The sequence below is a fragment of the Sitophilus oryzae genome, unplaced genomic scaffold, assembly GCF_002938485.1.
Source record: "Sitophilus oryzae breed Bouriz unplaced genomic scaffold, Soryzae_2.0 scaffold_1178_pilon_pilon, whole genome shotgun sequence".
Taxonomy (NCBI): Eukaryota; Metazoa; Arthropoda; class Insecta; order Coleoptera; family Curculionidae; genus Sitophilus; species Sitophilus oryzae.
The window spans coordinates 854,935-872,810 of NW_022145813.1; the positions used below are offsets into that span (position 1 = coordinate 854,935).

The following is a 17,876-nucleotide window of genomic DNA, read 5'->3' on the forward strand; positions in this document are numbered from 1 at the left end:
GCCAATGCAATTCTCAACCACCCACCTAAGCATAGTATACAGCTTTATTTGCACTCAAAAAAGGAATAAAATAGCTCTAGCAAATAAAAAATAAATATATATTTATCAACTTTAATTAAGGAAAATCTAAATAATTATACTCGTAAGACTACATAAAAATCTACTTTTATGTTGGAACCATTGGTGATACAACAGAAACTTATACACTTAATCAACTACATGAAAACACTATTATCATCTGAGGGACCTTCTGAAAATATATATCAAATTGTTCAAGAAATATTAACATAGAAAAATGTGAATCCAGAGCGATAATAATGTGTATCAATGTAGTGTAATAATAGGTTCTAGTGATACTAGTAAACTCTGTTCCAGAGAGCTAACAGAACACCTTGTATTGAAGGTAATAAAATAAATAATGACATAAAAAGTATCATGATCTACTAATATTAGTAAGAGGATTATCTATCGATCTCTTCAAAAGACTGTTAGGAGAAAAATACTTTATATGCTATCATAGAGAAAAACCTATGAGAAAAACCTACCACAAAAAAAGTGATATAGATTCAATATAAAATAAGTACTCTATGTAAACTTATGTGTCTCAAAATAAAATCAACATGCTCACCATAAATGATATATTAAACCAATAATGTCTGTACAGCCTTTTTTCCTGGCCAAGCTTCTTTGGCATATTTTTTCTTTTTTGGTTCTAAAGAATCTGCTGCTTGAGCTTGTTGCGGTATAAAAGATGGATGTGGAAGACCCATATCGACCTCAGGTGCAGGATTAGGTAACACCATGCCTAACCTGAATAAAATAGTGTTTTATATGTTTTACACAAGGTAGTCCTTGAACTTACCTTGTACTGAGTGAACTATAAATACCCATATTGCCCACACTCGATTGCGTTTCTGGAGGCAAATCATTATATAAATCATGCTGTGGGTGATGTAAAACTTTAGGGACTTTAAACTCTTGCATACTGTGTGGAACACCAAGACTTTCTCCAAATTTAACTCTCTTATTTGAACTTGGAACAATGGTGGTTTGAATTAGATTTCTAAATCTTCCAATGCTTGGGTCAATATCTTCTGGATTTATAATTTCTTCATCTTCATTAAAGGAAACCGAGTGTCTTTTTCTTTTCCTACTTTTACTTCTTTTATCTACATCATCACTTATGCCCAACATTGAAATTCTTCTATTATGCGCTGTATTGAATTCTGTAAGGTTCTAAAATATTACAATGTTAAAGTTATTTCAAATGCTTATTCTTTGGAATTTACATCCAATTCAGTTTCAGTTTCTGGCAAACCTAATAGACCTCCTTCAGTTTCTTCACCTGCTTTTTCAATTTCATCAATTATGGGTCGAATCCCTGTCTGAGGCCTTTCTCTAATAATATAATTTCTTGTAGAAGCACCAAAATGGAAACTAGAATCAATAGGTAATTGTGTAGGTTTATATCCTTCTATACGTAAACTGCCAATAAATGTTCCATGGGCTTAAAACAATTTATTATTACTTATAATTAATGGTATAATAGGTAAAACTCACTGCTTCCTAAATCTACTAAAAAAGCTCTATTTAAATGCTTGTGCCATACGAATGCTGCATGCACTCTAGAACAGGATGCATGATCAATGCAAAAATCATTCATTTGTGAATTTCGTCCAAATAAATAACATTTCTTTTCATCAATCATTAATTTCTGAATTAGTTTATCGCCTTTCAAAACATCCAAATGTAAGCCAACTGGTGGCTTACCAGCCCTAAAAATTAGTTTTATACTTTAATCAAATCATACAAAAGTTAATTAATTTATATTGAAAATTAAAATTATATTTATTATCTGACTTGCCAATTGGGAACTTCGTAATGATTTGCCATAACAAAATAAGTTTTTAAATCATTTATTAATTGTTAATTGTTTAGTTCTTGAACATGTTGAACATCAACTGACATCACATCAACTAAATACAAATCCCACCATGTTTGAGTTCACATTTGAGTTTGAAATGGTTTGAAACCACAGAATATACTAATTTGAAACGTTTGAAACACGTTTGAAACATGCATGAAACAAGAAACCACAGAAGAGAAGACATATATTTAAATCTGACGTTTGAACCACAGACCAAATATCTTAAAATATTATTTTGCAAAAAAAGACTTCTGACCAGGGTTCGGAAAACTACATGTTACTTTTAAAAAGTACATAAACTACATTACATGTAGTTTATGTAGAGGTGTAGTTTATGTAATGTTTAGGGTGTAGTTTATGTAATCTATGTATGTAACTTTCAAATATCAAGGGTTTGAGGTGAGGTTATAATAAGTTGAAGCTTTAAAAACACATAATGTATTTAAGAAAACAGAAGAAATATGGCTTTAAATATAATATTTACATCATATTATCTCTATTACACCTCATATAAAGGAAAATTATTCATAATATCAATACATAGTTTATTAACGTAGTTTTCATGTAGTTAATTAACGGGAAAAGACGTAGTTTTTGAAGAAAAACTACACGTAGTTAATCAGGTAAATTACGTCTTAATTAACTACTTCCGAACCCTGCTTCTGACGCGTCGTCGTACCATCTAAGCGTCGTACGCAGGGAACCTCCATACAGGGAACACAGCGGCTGATGCACAGGGCTGATGACTGGGTATCTGCTGGGTATCTATTCTTCACATCGTTCGCACTTTGCGTATGCGCATTTGCATTTGTTATATGGCTTTCTCAGAGATGCGAGTGATATTTGATGATGCAAGTGGTCAAGAATATGTACTACTAGGTACCCTAACCGCTGAGAAATGGCTGAGAATAGCGGCTGACTGGGCTGACTGCAGGGTTCGGGGTTCGGAAAACTATATGTTACTTTTACTACATAAACTACATTACATGTAGTTAATGTAGTTTATGTAGAGGGTGTAGTTTATGTAACTTATGTATGTAACTTTCAAATATCAAAGGTTTGAGGTGAGGTTTTAATAAGCTGAAGCTTTAAAAACACATAATGTATGTAAGAAAACAGAAGAAATGTGGCTTTAAGTATAATATTTACATCATATTATCTCTATTACACCTCATACAAAGGAAAATTATTCATAATATCAATACATAGTTTATTAACGTAGTTTTCATGTAGTTAATGAACGGGAAAAGACGTAGTTTTTGAAACAGATAATTATTACATATTTAAGTAGGTTTAGCAATAATTAATAATACATATAATATAACAACTTACATGTACCAGCTTAAGTATTACTTTAAAAATAAATATTTTATTTATAAAGTTTTCGCGCCATACAAAATAGGTGATAAATCGATCTCACATTTATTGATCAGCTGATTGACAGAAACAGTGCTGCCACAGATAAAAATATAGTTTTTACATTTTATTGTGAGTGCGTTCCACTAAGCGCTCACAATGCTCAAAATATGCCTTCGGTCGTTCCACATGACGATCGCGGACGTTGCGGTCGCGGCTAAAACGTCACTAATGACGTCATTATTTTCGCTCACGCCGAGCTCACAACGACCCATCTCAATAGTAGGATCGAAGTGGACGTTGAGGAATTTTGGCGCAATTTTTAAAACTTAAATACTGATACAAAGATTTCTATGGCTAAAAATGGCTACCGAAAAAATTACTTTGTACGATTCAGAAAGAAGTGTGTTAGTAGAAGCATATGTGTCTCCAGAAGATGCTGAACGTGCGGCTACAGGTAAATATAATTGTATTAGATAAGTTTATTAGATTAAATTAATTTTAGTGTTTATACAAAAGCCTATAATCGGTAATATACACATACATAACCTAATACAATATTCATTATCAGTAGTAGAGGGTAGTAGTATATTTCATAAAAAAATATGTTTATAGATATAGTCTTTGCTACTCAATTATTAAAAAGTATTGAAAATGAGGAACCTTCTACAACTATTAATACCGATATGAATGATGATTGCAATAATTATGATCCAAATGATAATTTTATTGGCGAAGAGACACTTAATGAGACAGGTGAAACACAGATTCAACTGATTGAAACTCAAGAAAATGAAGGTAAATTAAAAATAAATCATATGGTTATCTTGCCTTGTATATGAGGATGTCAATTATATATCTGCATATTTTAGCCTCCTTATACAGGTGGAGTCCACCCTGTGTATTACTGCTATTAGAGACCTATAGGTCGATGGAAGGAACCCTTAAAAGTGGTAAATTACCCCAAAAAAAAGTATGGGAGTCGATAGCTCAAAAGCTTATTGAAAAAGGGTATCATGTAACTGGAGGGCAATGCTCATCTAAACTGCGAAGCTTAAAAAAAACATATAAATCCATAAAGGATTATAATAACAAATCAGGGAATGATAAAAGGAGTTGGCAGTTTTTTGAAGTTAGTATATAGTTTTTAATATCCATATTTTTTAGATATAATTAAATTTTCTATAAATTGCAAATAAATAAGTCTTATAGTCAATAGTAAAGTCTCTAATTAATATGCCATATTGTATATACCTAATGTATTGTATACTTTTTCTAGATAATGGAGGAAATCTTTGCCAAAAAGGCATGGTGCAATCCAGTGGCAGTTGCATCTTCTAGTGGTCTCTCATCAAAACAGTTAGAAAGTAACAATAGTATGGAGGAGTCGGACGGTGGATGTTCATCAAGTGAGTTTATTAAATCAGATGAGACAACTCTTAACTAACCTAATGTAAAAATTAAATCTCATTCCAGAGTCTAATAAAAATACAATAACATATTTACTGGGGAAAAGACTGAAGCAAAGGGAAGAGCATGAGCAGTTTAAAATGAAAAGGCACGAGGAGCGGATGGAGATGGACAAGAAGTTACTGCAAGTTTTAGAAAAGTTAGCTGATAAATAATTGAGAATAATTCACTATTAATTTTATTAAAAGTACAGGGTGAGTCAACAATAGAGTAAAGTTTATTATCTCATTTGTTTCGTGGTTTACAAAAAAATGTTAAATACAAAAGTTACAGAAAAGGTTATGATACATATTTTAAAATTATTATCAAGTATACAGACATTTTTTTGTAAACCTCAAAACAAATGAGATAATGGACTTACTCCATCAATGACTCATACTTCACACGTTATAATACATTTGATAGTTTAATATAAAAATAAATTTATGCAATTAGATTTTCATTTTACAAAGAATCCATGATAACATCTCTTTTAAGAATTCCTGCATTTCTCCTTACTTCACGCAAAATGTTTCCATTATTTACCTGATTGCCGTCAGGTATGGTGATAACAATTAATTCATCTTCTTGTAAAATGCAGATATTATGAATTACACAGCATGCAACAATGTACTCTGCAATTAAATCTACCCTTGTCATTGGTAGACAATGTAATAAACTCCTCATTCGTCCTTTTAATAATCCAATGCATCTTTCAACAGTTACTCGAGCAGATGAATGATGGTAGTTATATTTTTTTTGTCTCTGACTTAAATGTCCATCATCTCGATAAGGAGTCATTAAATTTTGATGTATTTCGTATGCCGCGTCGCCTAGAATGTGGCTATTTTCTGGAAATGCAGCATCGTCATTTAAGTAATCTGCAACTTCTGACAGTCGGAACACTCTCTGATCATGGACAGACCCAGGGTGTCCAACATAACAATGTGTTATTTTTGTTTTATGATCACATACGAGCTACAAACCAATTTTAAATGTATGTAAGTCAATTATTACCCAAACTAGTATCATGCTTAAAAGTAAAATATACAAATACCTACTTGCAACTGAATAGAATGGAATCCTTTCCGATTGATATAATCTCCTGGATTATTTTTCGGAGCATTTATATGAATGTGAGTCCCATCAATAGCACCTATTGTTTTAGGAAAGCCACTTGCTCTTTCAAATCCACGCATAACATCAATAGCACGATCTCCTGTAGGCCATTGTATAAATCTTGAGGCTCTTACAAATAAAGCTTTACAAACTCGACGTACAGCTCTTACTGCAGTAGCTCGTCCTACGTTAAATCTGTCACAAACTGATCTAAAATAAAAATAAAAAAATATGTCTATTTTAATTATATATACTTCCAAATATCAGACTAAAGTTATATTTTTATAAAAATGTAACCTATAAGAATCCGTTGTAGCCATTTTCCAAAGAGCTATCATCAATTGATGATGAGAAGGAATTGTAGGACATCCTGGAACACGTCGAACTAAATCTTCTTGTATTAACTCATGCAAATAATTGAATGTGTTTCTTGAAATTCTTAAATAATAATTACATAAGTCCCTCAACAAATATATGACAAAATCATTTATTTACCTGAAATGGCTTTTAAACTCTTCACTTGAATAACGATTAATTACATTCTCATAGCCAATAATACGTGGTCTAAGTTTTCGCTTTTTACGATCGCGATTTTGTAAAATTGCATTCCACTCTTCGTCTGAACTAGATGAAGAAGTTTCAGACACATTCCGATGCACCAAATATCCAACTGTCGCCAAAGACATTTTGATTTCTTTTTTTTAGACAGATTTTTTGAATTCTCTTCTGTGATTTTGACTATTATTTACTATTTATTTACATACATTGACAGGATTGACGCTTAAAACGCCCCATAACCCATTCCACTTGAGTTTATGATTGTAACGCTCGCAAGCAAGTGGAACGGGAAAAATCGCGATCTTGAGCGTGAACGTTATGAGCGCTTAGTGGAACGCACTCATAGTCTATAAAATGAATAACTTTGAATTTTGACCGTTATTTTTTACCAACATGGCAAATATAAAATCCCTCTATCAAAAAAGTTACTGATATTCATTAAATTGAGTGCCTGGACTTTGGCCTGAACGAATCAGATAGATAACTCTTTTTACTTTCGTGAAATAGAAAAGGAAAATAATAAAACAAGTGACAGTTTTTCCTCTTGTGCAAAAATCAACACGAAATGACATAATTGTCAAAAGTAAAATGTCATTAGCTTTTGACATTTCTAAATATCAGACCAATGGCGTCTATAATAGAACAACCTCGGAGCGAGATTTATGACGTCACGCTAGTTAGATACTACGGATTAATAAATATGTTGTAGAATACATGGAAAACATAATTATTCCTCGTATTTTTGGTTTGTATTTTAAAAATGATATAGTTTACATGAAATATACATAATACACAGTTAATAATTGTATACCTATTTATAGTAATAAATAACTTTGGCAAATAAACTATGAACCATACAAATGCAGCAAATGTTTTACGATATACAAATAATGAATAGGTACATAAGATAATGGGTAAAATGTAAAATATACTTTAAATTTGGGGGTTTGAAAATCGATCTAATTTAACAAAAAACATTCAATATCTACTAATAGTGCTGTATTAATTTACATTCACAAAATTTTTATGCATATTTTGCAAGTATCAATGTTCGAAAAATTATATTTGCAAACAATACAATATCATAGAAAAAAAGGCGTCAGCGATGGCTATGAAATAAAAATCGCTGTCATTTTATATGTAAAACTGTTCTAAAATTTTTGATTTTCTTGGGATTTAGGTTCGGGAAAAACGCTGATTAAGTTTTCATTTGGTTTTTCATTTTTTGTTTAAAAAAAACGTTTCGGCTAACATTATAGCCTTCATCAGTGTTGTGTCATATGAAAAAAATAGTGTCGAATATAATCAAAAAATCCTTATAATATAATATAAGGATGCCGAAATTGGACTTAATGGGTTTTTCATGTTAAAGACCGTGAAAAACTGGACATAGTGGTGTGTTTAATCCAATTCAACCAAAAATGTGACTTAGTGGATTTTCGCTGTACGCCTACGATATATATTTATTTATTCTAAACAGCGTGACGTCATAAATCTCGTTCCGAGACTGTTCTATTAGTGACGGCATTGCGTCAGCATGGCCGCAAGTTGCTAACCTAATAAAATTAACACTAGAAAAGCCCGCGGGAACTGTCAAATTCAAAGTTATTCGTTTCACAGACTATATGATTATTGTATGTATGATTACTGTTTTTTATATATTATTGTTTCCCATCGAACAGTAGAAAATGCCAATGCAGATGAATGTATTGTAATTGTGATAGAAGTAATTCCAAGGGTGAAGTTTATTATAATTAGTGGAAGTAATTCCAAGGGTGAAGTTTATTATAATTAGTGACCTGTGCTTCTTTTTATATGTAGATGTTTCAGATTTTGAGAATAAATCGGTTGAACGAAACCCAAAATTTAGAGGAAGATGCCCATCAAGGATTATATAGCTCAAATTTCCTTTAATGGTAGGCAATTATTCAATGCAAATTAACTTTTTAAGTGACTGAAATATTAAATAGTTTACAATATGGTATATCACTAAAAATATATTTTACTTTTAGGTACAATTAGGGTCCGATACATTTCAAAAAGTAGAATATTATTTTATATTAAATGAGGTATTGTACCAACAATCAATTTATATTAATACCGGAGATTAAAAAATCACAGAATAAATAGTTCTTTTTTTTATACTACAAAAATAAACTATAGAATACAGTATTTAAAAAAATAAATAAAAAGTTATGTCCCGGCCGAGATTCGAACTCCGGTCTCTCGCTTCCTAGCCCGACTCCTTATGCACTGCTCCACAGTAACTTGCTTAGCGATAATTCAATGACGGTATATAAACAAAAAAACAGGTTTATAACAATATCTTGACGATTTGAACTGGCGCGCGAGGCGTGCTGACCAATAGCGCCTGTTATCACCTGTGACGTAACAACCAACCTGCGCAATATCATACCTTGTATTCTTTGTACCTGCTTTGTACCATGAGATTAGCCCTAGCAGTAAAAAGGTGACGAGAAGGAGACAACTTAAAATGCTTTTAAGAAGAAATGCAGAACTGCACCACAAAAATTAATGTCAGAAAGTATTTGATGATTGATTTGATGTTACTTTTTACATACTTTTTATCAAATATATTTGCTTTTTATATATTATATACTATTATCTCCTAGCAATCTCCAACATTTATTGTTTTAATTATTTCTAATATCTGGATTCTAGTCAACCATGGACACTACAGATATTAAATTAAATTCAAAAAATCCGGCAGTTATAGCACAAGTTTTTTCAGAGCTGGTAAAAGGGGCTACAAAAGAAAATAATGAAAAAGCCTTTATTTATTTAAGAAATAAATGTTTGCTCCCAGATCCACTACTTAATGAGACTGCTAGGGCAGCTTTAATAATGTTAGTCGACAATGGAACCTACCAGATTAATCAGTTATTACCAGATTTTATTCCAAGCTTATCAACAATAAAGTTAAACAACAACCACTTGTTTTAAATGAAATTATTAACATTTTTATAATTGTAGTAATATTGCACCATTATCAAAAGTAATATTACCTTTATTGTATATGGAACTTAAAATATTTTCTGATAAAAAGGAACCTTATACCAAACCAAATCTGGTACAACATCCTTTAGTAAAGATTTTACAACAAAATACTCAATGCAATATACAGATAATTATCTTGAAAGAAATTATAAAAGGTTACAACAATAATATAAGGTGAATATAATCATAATAATGTTTTAATAATTATGTTATACATTCTTTTTTTAGTTTAGATTACCTTACAAAATTTAACCATCCTTTTTATTTATACTGTGTATGCTGTCCTATTTTAAAACTAGATTTACACCTATTGAGAAGTAAACTATGGAGTTTATTGATAAATATTGATGAAAATAATCACACTGACAATATTTTCAAATTATGTAGTTGGCTACAGGTAAAACTTTCTTTTCATTTTATTTCCATACTATATCTATGTGTATAGTGGGAAATCAGATTACAAATTATGCAAAAAGTATATATTTAAAAAATATATTGTTTAATGTAATTCATTTCATAGGTCCAAAAAATAGATGTAGCAGAAATCACTAGTGTCTTAATAGAAGAGGTCTTGAAGTCAAAAATCTATCTCTCAGAACCAAATTCATCTCATACAGATTGTTTCATACTGATGCAAATACTCCTTTGTTATTACTCAACATTAAATGGAAGCAACTGTGAATTAACTTTTAAACATTTAAAAGATACCATCCCAGATAATGAATTTAGCCATCTCAATCTCTGTCTAATAATATTGTCAAAAGCAATACAATCTTGCCCATCATTATATCTTACAGATTTGTTAGATTTGTGTAAGTATTTGTGCTTAGATCACAGCTTAGATAGCTCTTTTAATCTAAACATTTTTTTCTCTAGGTTTAAGTTTAGTAAAAAATAAACGATGTGCCCCATATAGCTTTTTTGCTATAAAATCGTCTTTGCTTTTGTGGTTAGCTGTTCCGTCACTGTTAACACAAGATGCTTTACGAATTGCAAACAATATTTTAGGTATGGAAACTTTTATATGCCGCGAAAGACCAAAAATTCTAGCTTCAAGACTGAACAATAGTCAATGTGATTATTTTTTCTTCTGCAACCCTGAACTATTTCTATCCTTGCAGTTAGGATTTAAAATTGAATGCACTAGAAATAAGAAATTCTCTGTGTGGTTGGATGGTCTGAATGAAGCTCCTGTATATTTTTCAGTCAGAATTTTTCCTACTCTATGTGGTTTTTTGCACCTTAAAAATTTACATTCTGAAAATAAAATCAGGTTGCTATCCCTTATCACCAAATGCTCAACAATTCACACTGAGTTAGCACCAACAGTCTTAAATAATATCCTTTATCATTTATCAAACACTAAAGATAATAAATTTCAATTTGAATTACTAAAAGCGCTGCCCTCAATGGCATGTGAAAAAGAAAATATTCCTAAAATAACAGCGACAATTGAGGCAATAGTGGGTGAATCGATTCCGCTGTCCAGTATAGCTAGAGAATTGATGTATATGACTTGGGAGATAGATACAAAATGTTATTCAAACCTAGAGAATCTTTTGTTAACAAAAAGGAGAGACGCTTTAAACACATATCTAGCTGAAGATTTAACATCCAAAGCGTACATAATTAAAAAATTAGCAGAAAAACGGTAAAATATTAAAGTATAGAAGGAAAAGACATTTTTACTGATTTTTTATTAGTCCAGAGCTCTATGGAAAGGATCTTGTACCACACTTATCTAAAATTTTAAATGAGTGCAGTGAATCTTGGATGTCAATTCCAATGGTTTTAGCAATTGAAGGCATAGGACATTTATGTAAAGCTGAAATAATTGATATTGTTAGAACTTGGGAAACTTTGGTACCAAAATTCAAAAGTGAAACAAGAGTACCAGTAATCAAAAGGTAAATTTTGTCCAGTAATTACTATCTATGTCATTCTCATAGGTAAGTATACCTATATACTAATTTTTTATTCAAAAAGTTGACATTCAAATAAATTCTTTTGTGATTATCTAGTTATAATGTATAAATAAATACAGACCGCCTAGAAGACCTTTGGTGTTTTAAATATTAAATTCAGACACATTATTTTTGTATATTTTCAAAGAAAAATTAAAATTAATTTGGTTGATTTTTATCTGTTGGAAAGTGCACACACTTAATAAGTGTTGTGTCAATGTAGTTATTCTTCAAAAAAAGAAAAAATATACCTAATTGATGGCCACTTGTTATGTTGTATAAATGAATATTTTTCATTTCTTAGCATTTGTGCACTGATAAGTGAAATACCACTATTATCTTATACAGAGTCATATGAAAAATTAAATGATGAAGTCATACAGTTCCTATGGGCTTACATATTAGAAAATAATAACACAGAAATAATAAATGCAGCATTAAATGCCTTAGCAGTTTTTAAATTTGAATTAATATGTGCTAATATTCCAACTTATTATTTGGAGGAAGAATTACCACAACAAACATCATCAATATTAGGACAAAGAACTGTATCAGGTATGTTTGTAATTATATTATTAGTGTTACTATATCAAAATATTATAGGCAACACTTGGTTAAAATTTCTTTTGATGTGTAATTCAAGAGAAGGAGCAACCAATTTTTTCATCTCATTAGTTAAAAATGAAATATCAAATTACTTGAAGTATATTTACCAGTTGAAAAGACAAGCCGAACCTGATAACTTTGGAGGGTTACCTACAAACAGTATAGTTAAAGTTTTAGGAGAATATGTCAAAAACAACACAGCAAATGTATGTTTGGGTTGGTTTGAATACTGGAAGAATACTTTCATTCTTTCTAAAGGAAAAATATATAGGAACCGCTATTTTTTAGATTTCAAAGTGGATAAATACAGAGAAAGACAAATTATTTATCGCCTGTTTGAAAATTTTAAGTCAAGAATATATTAAACCTTTACCACCTCTAAATTGGTGTTTTTTACAAGAATTAATTCACATACCAGAGTTGAAAGGTTTTTGCATTGATATAGCTTGCCATCAGGCAATTCTGTCAGGTTCAGCTAGAAGGCTAGTTGAAAATTACATTGAGGCTCTTACAGAAAAAAATAATGCAAGTGAACTTGTATGAAAAATAGAAAATACAATTCAACATATTTATATTTCTTTTCTTTTAGGACAAGGAATTTGTGATCATCTACAAAAACTTAAAGTATATTGCTAAAAGTATACAACCTATAATTTTAAAGCCATTTTTTGAAAAAACATTATATTATACACTGACTGAATTTAGGGAGGACGCTGTTCTAAAAGATATTCTGCATTATTTAATTTATGTATTAGAAGATGATCAGATTCAAAAGAGCAATAAAAATAGCATTGAAGAAGTAATTAGTGAACTTGTATTTATTGTGGACGTTAATGATTTGGTAATCAGATTTAAAAAAAATAATATGATTTATTCATATTCCAATTTTAGACATTTAGTTTACTGTTAAATTGTATTGGCTCTTTCTCAGAAGAAGGTCTTGAGAAGTTAACAAAATTTAACTTGTCATTTGATGAAGCTGAATTTGTCAAAAAGATGAAAATTAGATGTAAAATTGCATGTAAAAAGAATTCATTAACACCTATGAAATGGATAAATGATATTTTCAGTTATGCATTTAAAAACAATGTTAGGTATAAAATGGATATCATTATTGAGAAAAATTCAATTATTTAATTTAATTATTTTAGATTAGAAATATATCTTGATGATATCTCTACATGTCTAAAGAGCAACATACTTCATTCTGATACTCCAGCCTGGTTGATGGAACTGTTTGGTCAACTACAAGTCAAAGTGGCGGACAGATGTGAATTAACAGAGATTGAGTACTTTTCTGATATTTTATCCTTATCTGTTGTTTATTTTTCTGGTTTATCCATCTTACTGCCTAAATATGATTATACAAGTATAAAATATTTCTTTCCTGCAGCAATAGCCTTTATATTAGATGAATTTGCTTGGCATATGCATAGGAATCAAATATTAGAATGGCTTCATCATATGAATATGGCAGAAAACATTCCTAAAGAGTATAGAAATATATTTGGCTGGGCTCTATGTTCCTTAAGACATCTTGAAGAATTTTCAAAAAATTCCAAGTGGATGAAGTATTTTGATTGTAACATTCAGACTAGTACAAATAAAGTTTAATTACACTAGTATTTTTATTTTCTAATGTTTTAAATATTCAGATACTTGTTTTTTACAAAGTACTTTCTAAACTTGTTGACATAGAATAAATAACTTAAAAACTATTTATACTGATGTTTCATTATCTGTTGAAACTGCTACTGAAAGTGTGGTGGGTCTTGAATCTGTAACACTTAGTACTTCCTCTTCAGTAGAGTAATTTATGCTTGTATTTTTACCTTTATCAATAATAACTTTTCTCTGTGGTGTTCTGTTTGGTGAAGATTTTCTGCTGTTATAAGATTTTAACAATTTTGCACTAAAAATATGTTAATAAGTTAAAAATATATATATAATTTTTAAAAGAACTAACGCATCTACAAGTTTTAATAATAATCTATTATATTGCTGATGTTCTTCATCGCCAAAATGACTAGGATCATGACGTGCATGTTCATAAAAGTCACAAAATTGATGAATTAATCTCTGGCCACTGCCATTTAGCGGAGCAGCCAGTGTTGTTAATAGATATGCCCTCAAATTTTCACTAGGATGTCGAAATAAACAAGGGTCTTGCTTTGTTATTTCATTTTCTGCAGCAGAAAATAAATTACATTTGTTGATTTTTTAACAGTGGCAGCTCGTCCTAAAAGGTACAGGTCTACATGTCCACTCAATAACCAAGGCAAAAGAATTAGTATATAATATACACTTTATATGATCAAATAATGACGTCATTTCTAACATGAAAATTAGAACGATAGACTTCATGTAGTAAACAGATAAATTTTTGTCTCGTGGAGGCTGTACCTACTCTCCTTCAGAAATCTAGAGCCGCCACTCTTAATATTTTTTAAAAGTTTACCAAGTATTTTAACATCATCGACAGCTTTTAGCCTATAATAGTGAGCTGGTATCTGTTGTCCTGGACAAACAATATATCTGGGATCGGTTTTGCTTATTAACTTAGGATCACAAACAATTCTTGGTATTAGATCTAAACGTCTTTCTATTTCTCTTTTTAATGCCTAAAAGTTAAATTTAACTTTTTTAAACTTAAATGTACATTTCTAGGTTACTTTTGGACCATCATGACCAATAGGGACGTGCGGTCCTCTTCTTGATCTTAGTGTAAATCTCATTATCTGCCTTTTCGCAAAAATAAATAGTAATATTACTGTAAGAACTCCAAGTCCTATTATTATAACTACAGCTACCCCATTTAATTCTTCAGACATATTTTTTTGCTTTGTTAATTTTTCAGCGTAAGCATTCATTAGAAAAAATTTAAATGCTTTTTATAAATATAAGATATAAATTATTTTCTGTTATTTACAAGTTGTCTGTGTTATTTACTCGATTACCACAAAAAATAACTTTCTAGTGTCAATTGTCAGTTGTCAGTGCCGTCAGTGCTGTCTGGGAGGGAGCTTAGGGTGCAGCCACACTATCCTAAAAACGGCGTATCGGCGCAGTGCCTTCTATTAAAAGATCAGCCTACGGGCGAGATTTATGACGTCACGCTAGTTAGATATAACGGATTAATAAATATGTTGTAGAATACATGGAAAACATAATTATTCCTCAGATTTTTGGTTTGTATTTTAAAAATGATATAGTTTAAATGAAATATACATAATATACAGTTAATAACTACAACATATATACCTATTTATAGTAATAAATACTTTGGCAAATAAACTATGAACCATACAAAATGCAGCAAATGTTTTACAATGTACAAATAATGTATAGGTACATAAGATAATGGGTAAAATGTAAATATTATTTTAAATTTTGGGCTTGAAAATCGATCTAATTTTAACAAAAAACATTTAATATCTACTAATAGTGATGTATTATTATTTGCATTCACAAAATTTATATGTATATTTTGCAAGTATCAATGTTCGAAAATATTACAAATAATACAATATTATCTAAAAAAAAGGCGTCAGCGATGGCTAAGAAATGAAGAAGGCTGGCATTTTATATGTTAAATTATTCTAAAATTTTGATTTTCTTGGATTGGAAAACGCTGTTTCATTATTTGTTTTCAAAGAAAACGTTTCTGGCTAACTATAGCCTTCACAGTGTTGTGTCATATGAGAAAAATAGTGTCAAATATAATCCAAAAAAATTACATATACAATATAATTCACACTCATAATGTTTACTGCAATTAAACTAATAGCAAACTGTCAAAAGATGACCACATATTTTTAAAAATTATTATTCTTAACACTAAAATTATCTACATTGACTATGGAGTACGCAGTAAACATTATGTGCGTAGTGAATATTTTATATGCAATTTTTGGATTATATTCGACACTCATTTTTTCATATGACACAACACTGATGGAGGCTATAATGTTAGCCGAACCGTTTTTTTAAAAACCAACAAAATAATGAAAAACCAAATGAAAAATCAATCAGCGTTTTTCCTGAACCCAATTCCAAGAAAATCAAAAATTTAGAATATTTAGAATCAAGGTTCAAGAATATCAAATTTTCCAAGATTGTAAAATTCTAGTTAATTATTTTATGTGTACAGTTATTTAGGGAATGTCATCGATGTTCATTTCCAAGCCAACTAGACGCCGATTTTTTTCTGATGATACGGTATAATTCTTTACGTACAATGTAAATATTAGACCAATTAAAACAAAGAAATATGAATTTCTTTTTAGTAACACCTTTTATTCTTAAACTTAATTTTGTATTATGCAAATATACCAATTTTATTGTTATTTTATTCATATTGTATTCAGCTATCACTTAAATATTTGATATTAATTTGGTATTATAAATAATCAATACTATTCATTAAATTACATTGAACAAATATATGTTATGCTTAATATACATTATATATTATCAAACAAAAAACACATTCTTTCTTTTTAAACTGTATCAGTCTTGTCTTTACAAAAATCTTTTTAAAATTTGAACTCAAAATAATAATCTTTTCATGACCCTAATACACATATTCTTGTTTTTCCCTAGATCATAATACCTACTTACGTGTTTGAATCTATCGAAGCTGAATCCAGCAACACTTGGAGTGGAGATTCCACAATATGAATAAAATAAACATAATTGTCTAGTTTTCATTAATACCATCATGGGGAGCATATTATTTTAAATTTATTAAAGATATTTCAATAAAATTCTTGATTTATAACTGTACCCACTTTTCTTGCTGTTCGACACTTTAGGCTGCCTAGTATAATAACTATCCTAGTAACTATCCTTTCCACCAGAACACAACAAAGATGAGGCATAATCAATAACACACTCCACTTAAGCTTTATTGATGAATTGTTAGAGTCTTAAAAACACAATAAAAATCACGAGATAAGTAAAATGTATGGGCACTTTAGGTTAAATCACTTGCAACGTAATTTTTAAAATTTCTATTTTTTTTATAGTGAAACCGAGAGTGACCATATATCTGGTAGTAGTTTATGTCACTTCAACACTAAAATAATTAGTTTTTGCACTACAATAATAAATAATACCAAAAATCAAAGAGTTAAACCAAAAATCATCCGACAAAATATGAAACGGAATCTAACTGAATATCTAAGTATGTACAGCTGATGAAGTAAACAAAAGTCCGCCCGTAGGCTGATCCTTTTAATAGAAGGTACTGGATTTATGCATGGTGTACGATTTGAATAGATTTGCAATTCTGGCTGAAACATTCATCTGTCAGAAATTTTATCTGTCAAATTCATCTGTCAAAAATTTCAGCCAATAGAATTACTGAAAATCGATTCAAGGTCGTTACGCCGATACGCCGTTTTTAGGATAGTGTGGCTGCACCCTTAAGGGAGGGAGTGTCTGGTGCTGTGTTATCTGAGTGCAGCCCAGAGAAATAGAAGGGATCACAACCACAGGTGGATGACACTTCTTATGGGAGAACTGGAAATGGTTGAAAACTTGACTACAAGCGATTTTCTAGGAATCTTCCTTACCGATAAATTATTGACAAGAGTGACAGATAAAACCTTGACATTCTTTCAGTATAACTGTTCATCTCTTTTTCTTTCTAAAGTGTGCGTTGAAAGGAGACAAACAATTTTTTGCAACCCATAAATTGTTATTCGAACACCACTTTTTCCTTGTCGGGTCGTTGACGTCAGGGGTGACAGTAAACCGGAAAAATTGGAAACAGCGGCGCGGTCCTACCCAGGCAGAAAGCATGGCCTTCTAGACTGTCCTAGACAAAATCTGAATATTTCTATATGATTTCTGTCAATTTCTGTTACGGAACATTT

General features: G+C 30.4%; 5 protein-coding genes across 12 annotated transcripts; 2 read left to right on the forward strand and 3 right to left on the reverse strand.

Moving 5' to 3' along the window:
• Positions 1 to 100: 100 nt before the first annotated feature.
• LOC115890585 (nuclear inhibitor of protein phosphatase 1) lies at positions 101 to 2,031 on the reverse strand. 2 transcript variants are annotated; one of them, XM_030910865.1, is made up of 5 exons: positions 1,865 to 2,031; positions 1,561 to 1,775; positions 1,290 to 1,507; positions 863 to 1,236; positions 101 to 810 (listed from the first exon to the last, which is right to left on the reverse strand). In XM_030910865.1, the coding sequence occupies exons 1-5, from the start codon at positions 1,891 to 1,893 to the stop codon at positions 642 to 644; spliced, it is 1,005 nt and encodes a 334-aa protein (XP_030766725.1). In that variant the 5' UTR covers positions 1,894 to 2,031; the 3' UTR covers positions 101 to 641. The 2 variants fall into 2 exon arrangements, with proteins under 2 accessions (XP_030766725.1, XP_030766733.1); XM_030910873.1 differs by having other exon boundaries at positions 1,861 to 1,971.
• Positions 2,032 to 3,429: 1,398 nt separating this feature from the next.
• On the forward strand, positions 3,430 to 4,913 carry LOC115890614. Its single transcript, XM_030910894.1, has 5 exons — positions 3,430 to 3,740; positions 3,899 to 4,081; positions 4,156 to 4,415; positions 4,563 to 4,692; positions 4,760 to 4,913. Exons 1-5 carry the CDS (start codon positions 3,647 to 3,649, stop codon positions 4,906 to 4,908), a joined length of 816 nt encoding a protein of 271 aa, XP_030766754.1. The 5' UTR covers positions 3,430 to 3,646; the 3' UTR covers positions 4,909 to 4,913.
• Positions 4,914 to 4,918: 5 nt separating this feature from the next.
• On the reverse strand, positions 4,919 to 6,745 carry LOC115890606 (putative nuclease HARBI1). Its single transcript, XM_030910887.1, has 4 exons — positions 6,347 to 6,745; positions 6,149 to 6,289; positions 5,794 to 6,061; positions 4,919 to 5,710 (listed from the first exon to the last, which is right to left on the reverse strand). Exons 1-4 carry the CDS (start codon positions 6,535 to 6,537, stop codon positions 5,198 to 5,200), a joined length of 1,113 nt encoding a protein of 370 aa, XP_030766747.1. The 5' UTR covers positions 6,538 to 6,745; the 3' UTR covers positions 4,919 to 5,197.
• Positions 6,746 to 8,881: 2,136 nt separating this feature from the next.
• LOC115890620 (focadhesin) lies at positions 8,882 to 13,616 on the forward strand. Of its 7 annotated transcripts, none has more exons than XM_030910919.1 (13): positions 8,882 to 8,946; positions 9,162 to 9,348; positions 9,404 to 9,601; positions 9,656 to 9,824; positions 9,948 to 10,239; positions 10,304 to 11,078; positions 11,131 to 11,334; positions 11,696 to 11,946; positions 11,995 to 12,203; positions 12,286 to 12,534; positions 12,587 to 12,838; positions 12,889 to 13,091; positions 13,149 to 13,616. In XM_030910919.1, the coding sequence occupies exons 2-13, from the start codon at positions 9,275 to 9,277 to the stop codon at positions 13,609 to 13,611; spliced, it is 3,339 nt and encodes a 1,112-aa protein (XP_030766779.1). In that variant the 5' UTR covers positions 8,882 to 8,946; positions 9,162 to 9,274; the 3' UTR covers positions 13,612 to 13,616. The 7 variants fall into 7 exon arrangements, with proteins under 7 accessions (XP_030766779.1, XP_030766771.1, XP_030766796.1 ...); XM_030910911.1 differs by having other exon boundaries at positions 8,889 to 8,954; XM_030910936.1 differs by having other exon boundaries at positions 8,944 to 9,348; positions 10,304 to 10,435; positions 10,826 to 11,078.
• LOC115890651 (uncharacterized protein C1orf43 homolog) lies at positions 13,602 to 14,988 on the reverse strand. Its single transcript, XM_030910952.1, has 4 exons — positions 14,670 to 14,988; positions 14,456 to 14,618; positions 13,964 to 14,183; positions 13,602 to 13,909 (listed from the first exon to the last, which is right to left on the reverse strand). Exons 1-4 carry the CDS (start codon positions 14,865 to 14,867, stop codon positions 13,717 to 13,719), a joined length of 774 nt encoding a protein of 257 aa, XP_030766812.1. The 5' UTR covers positions 14,868 to 14,988; the 3' UTR covers positions 13,602 to 13,716.
• Between the last annotated feature and the right edge of the window lie 2,888 nt (positions 14,989 to 17,876).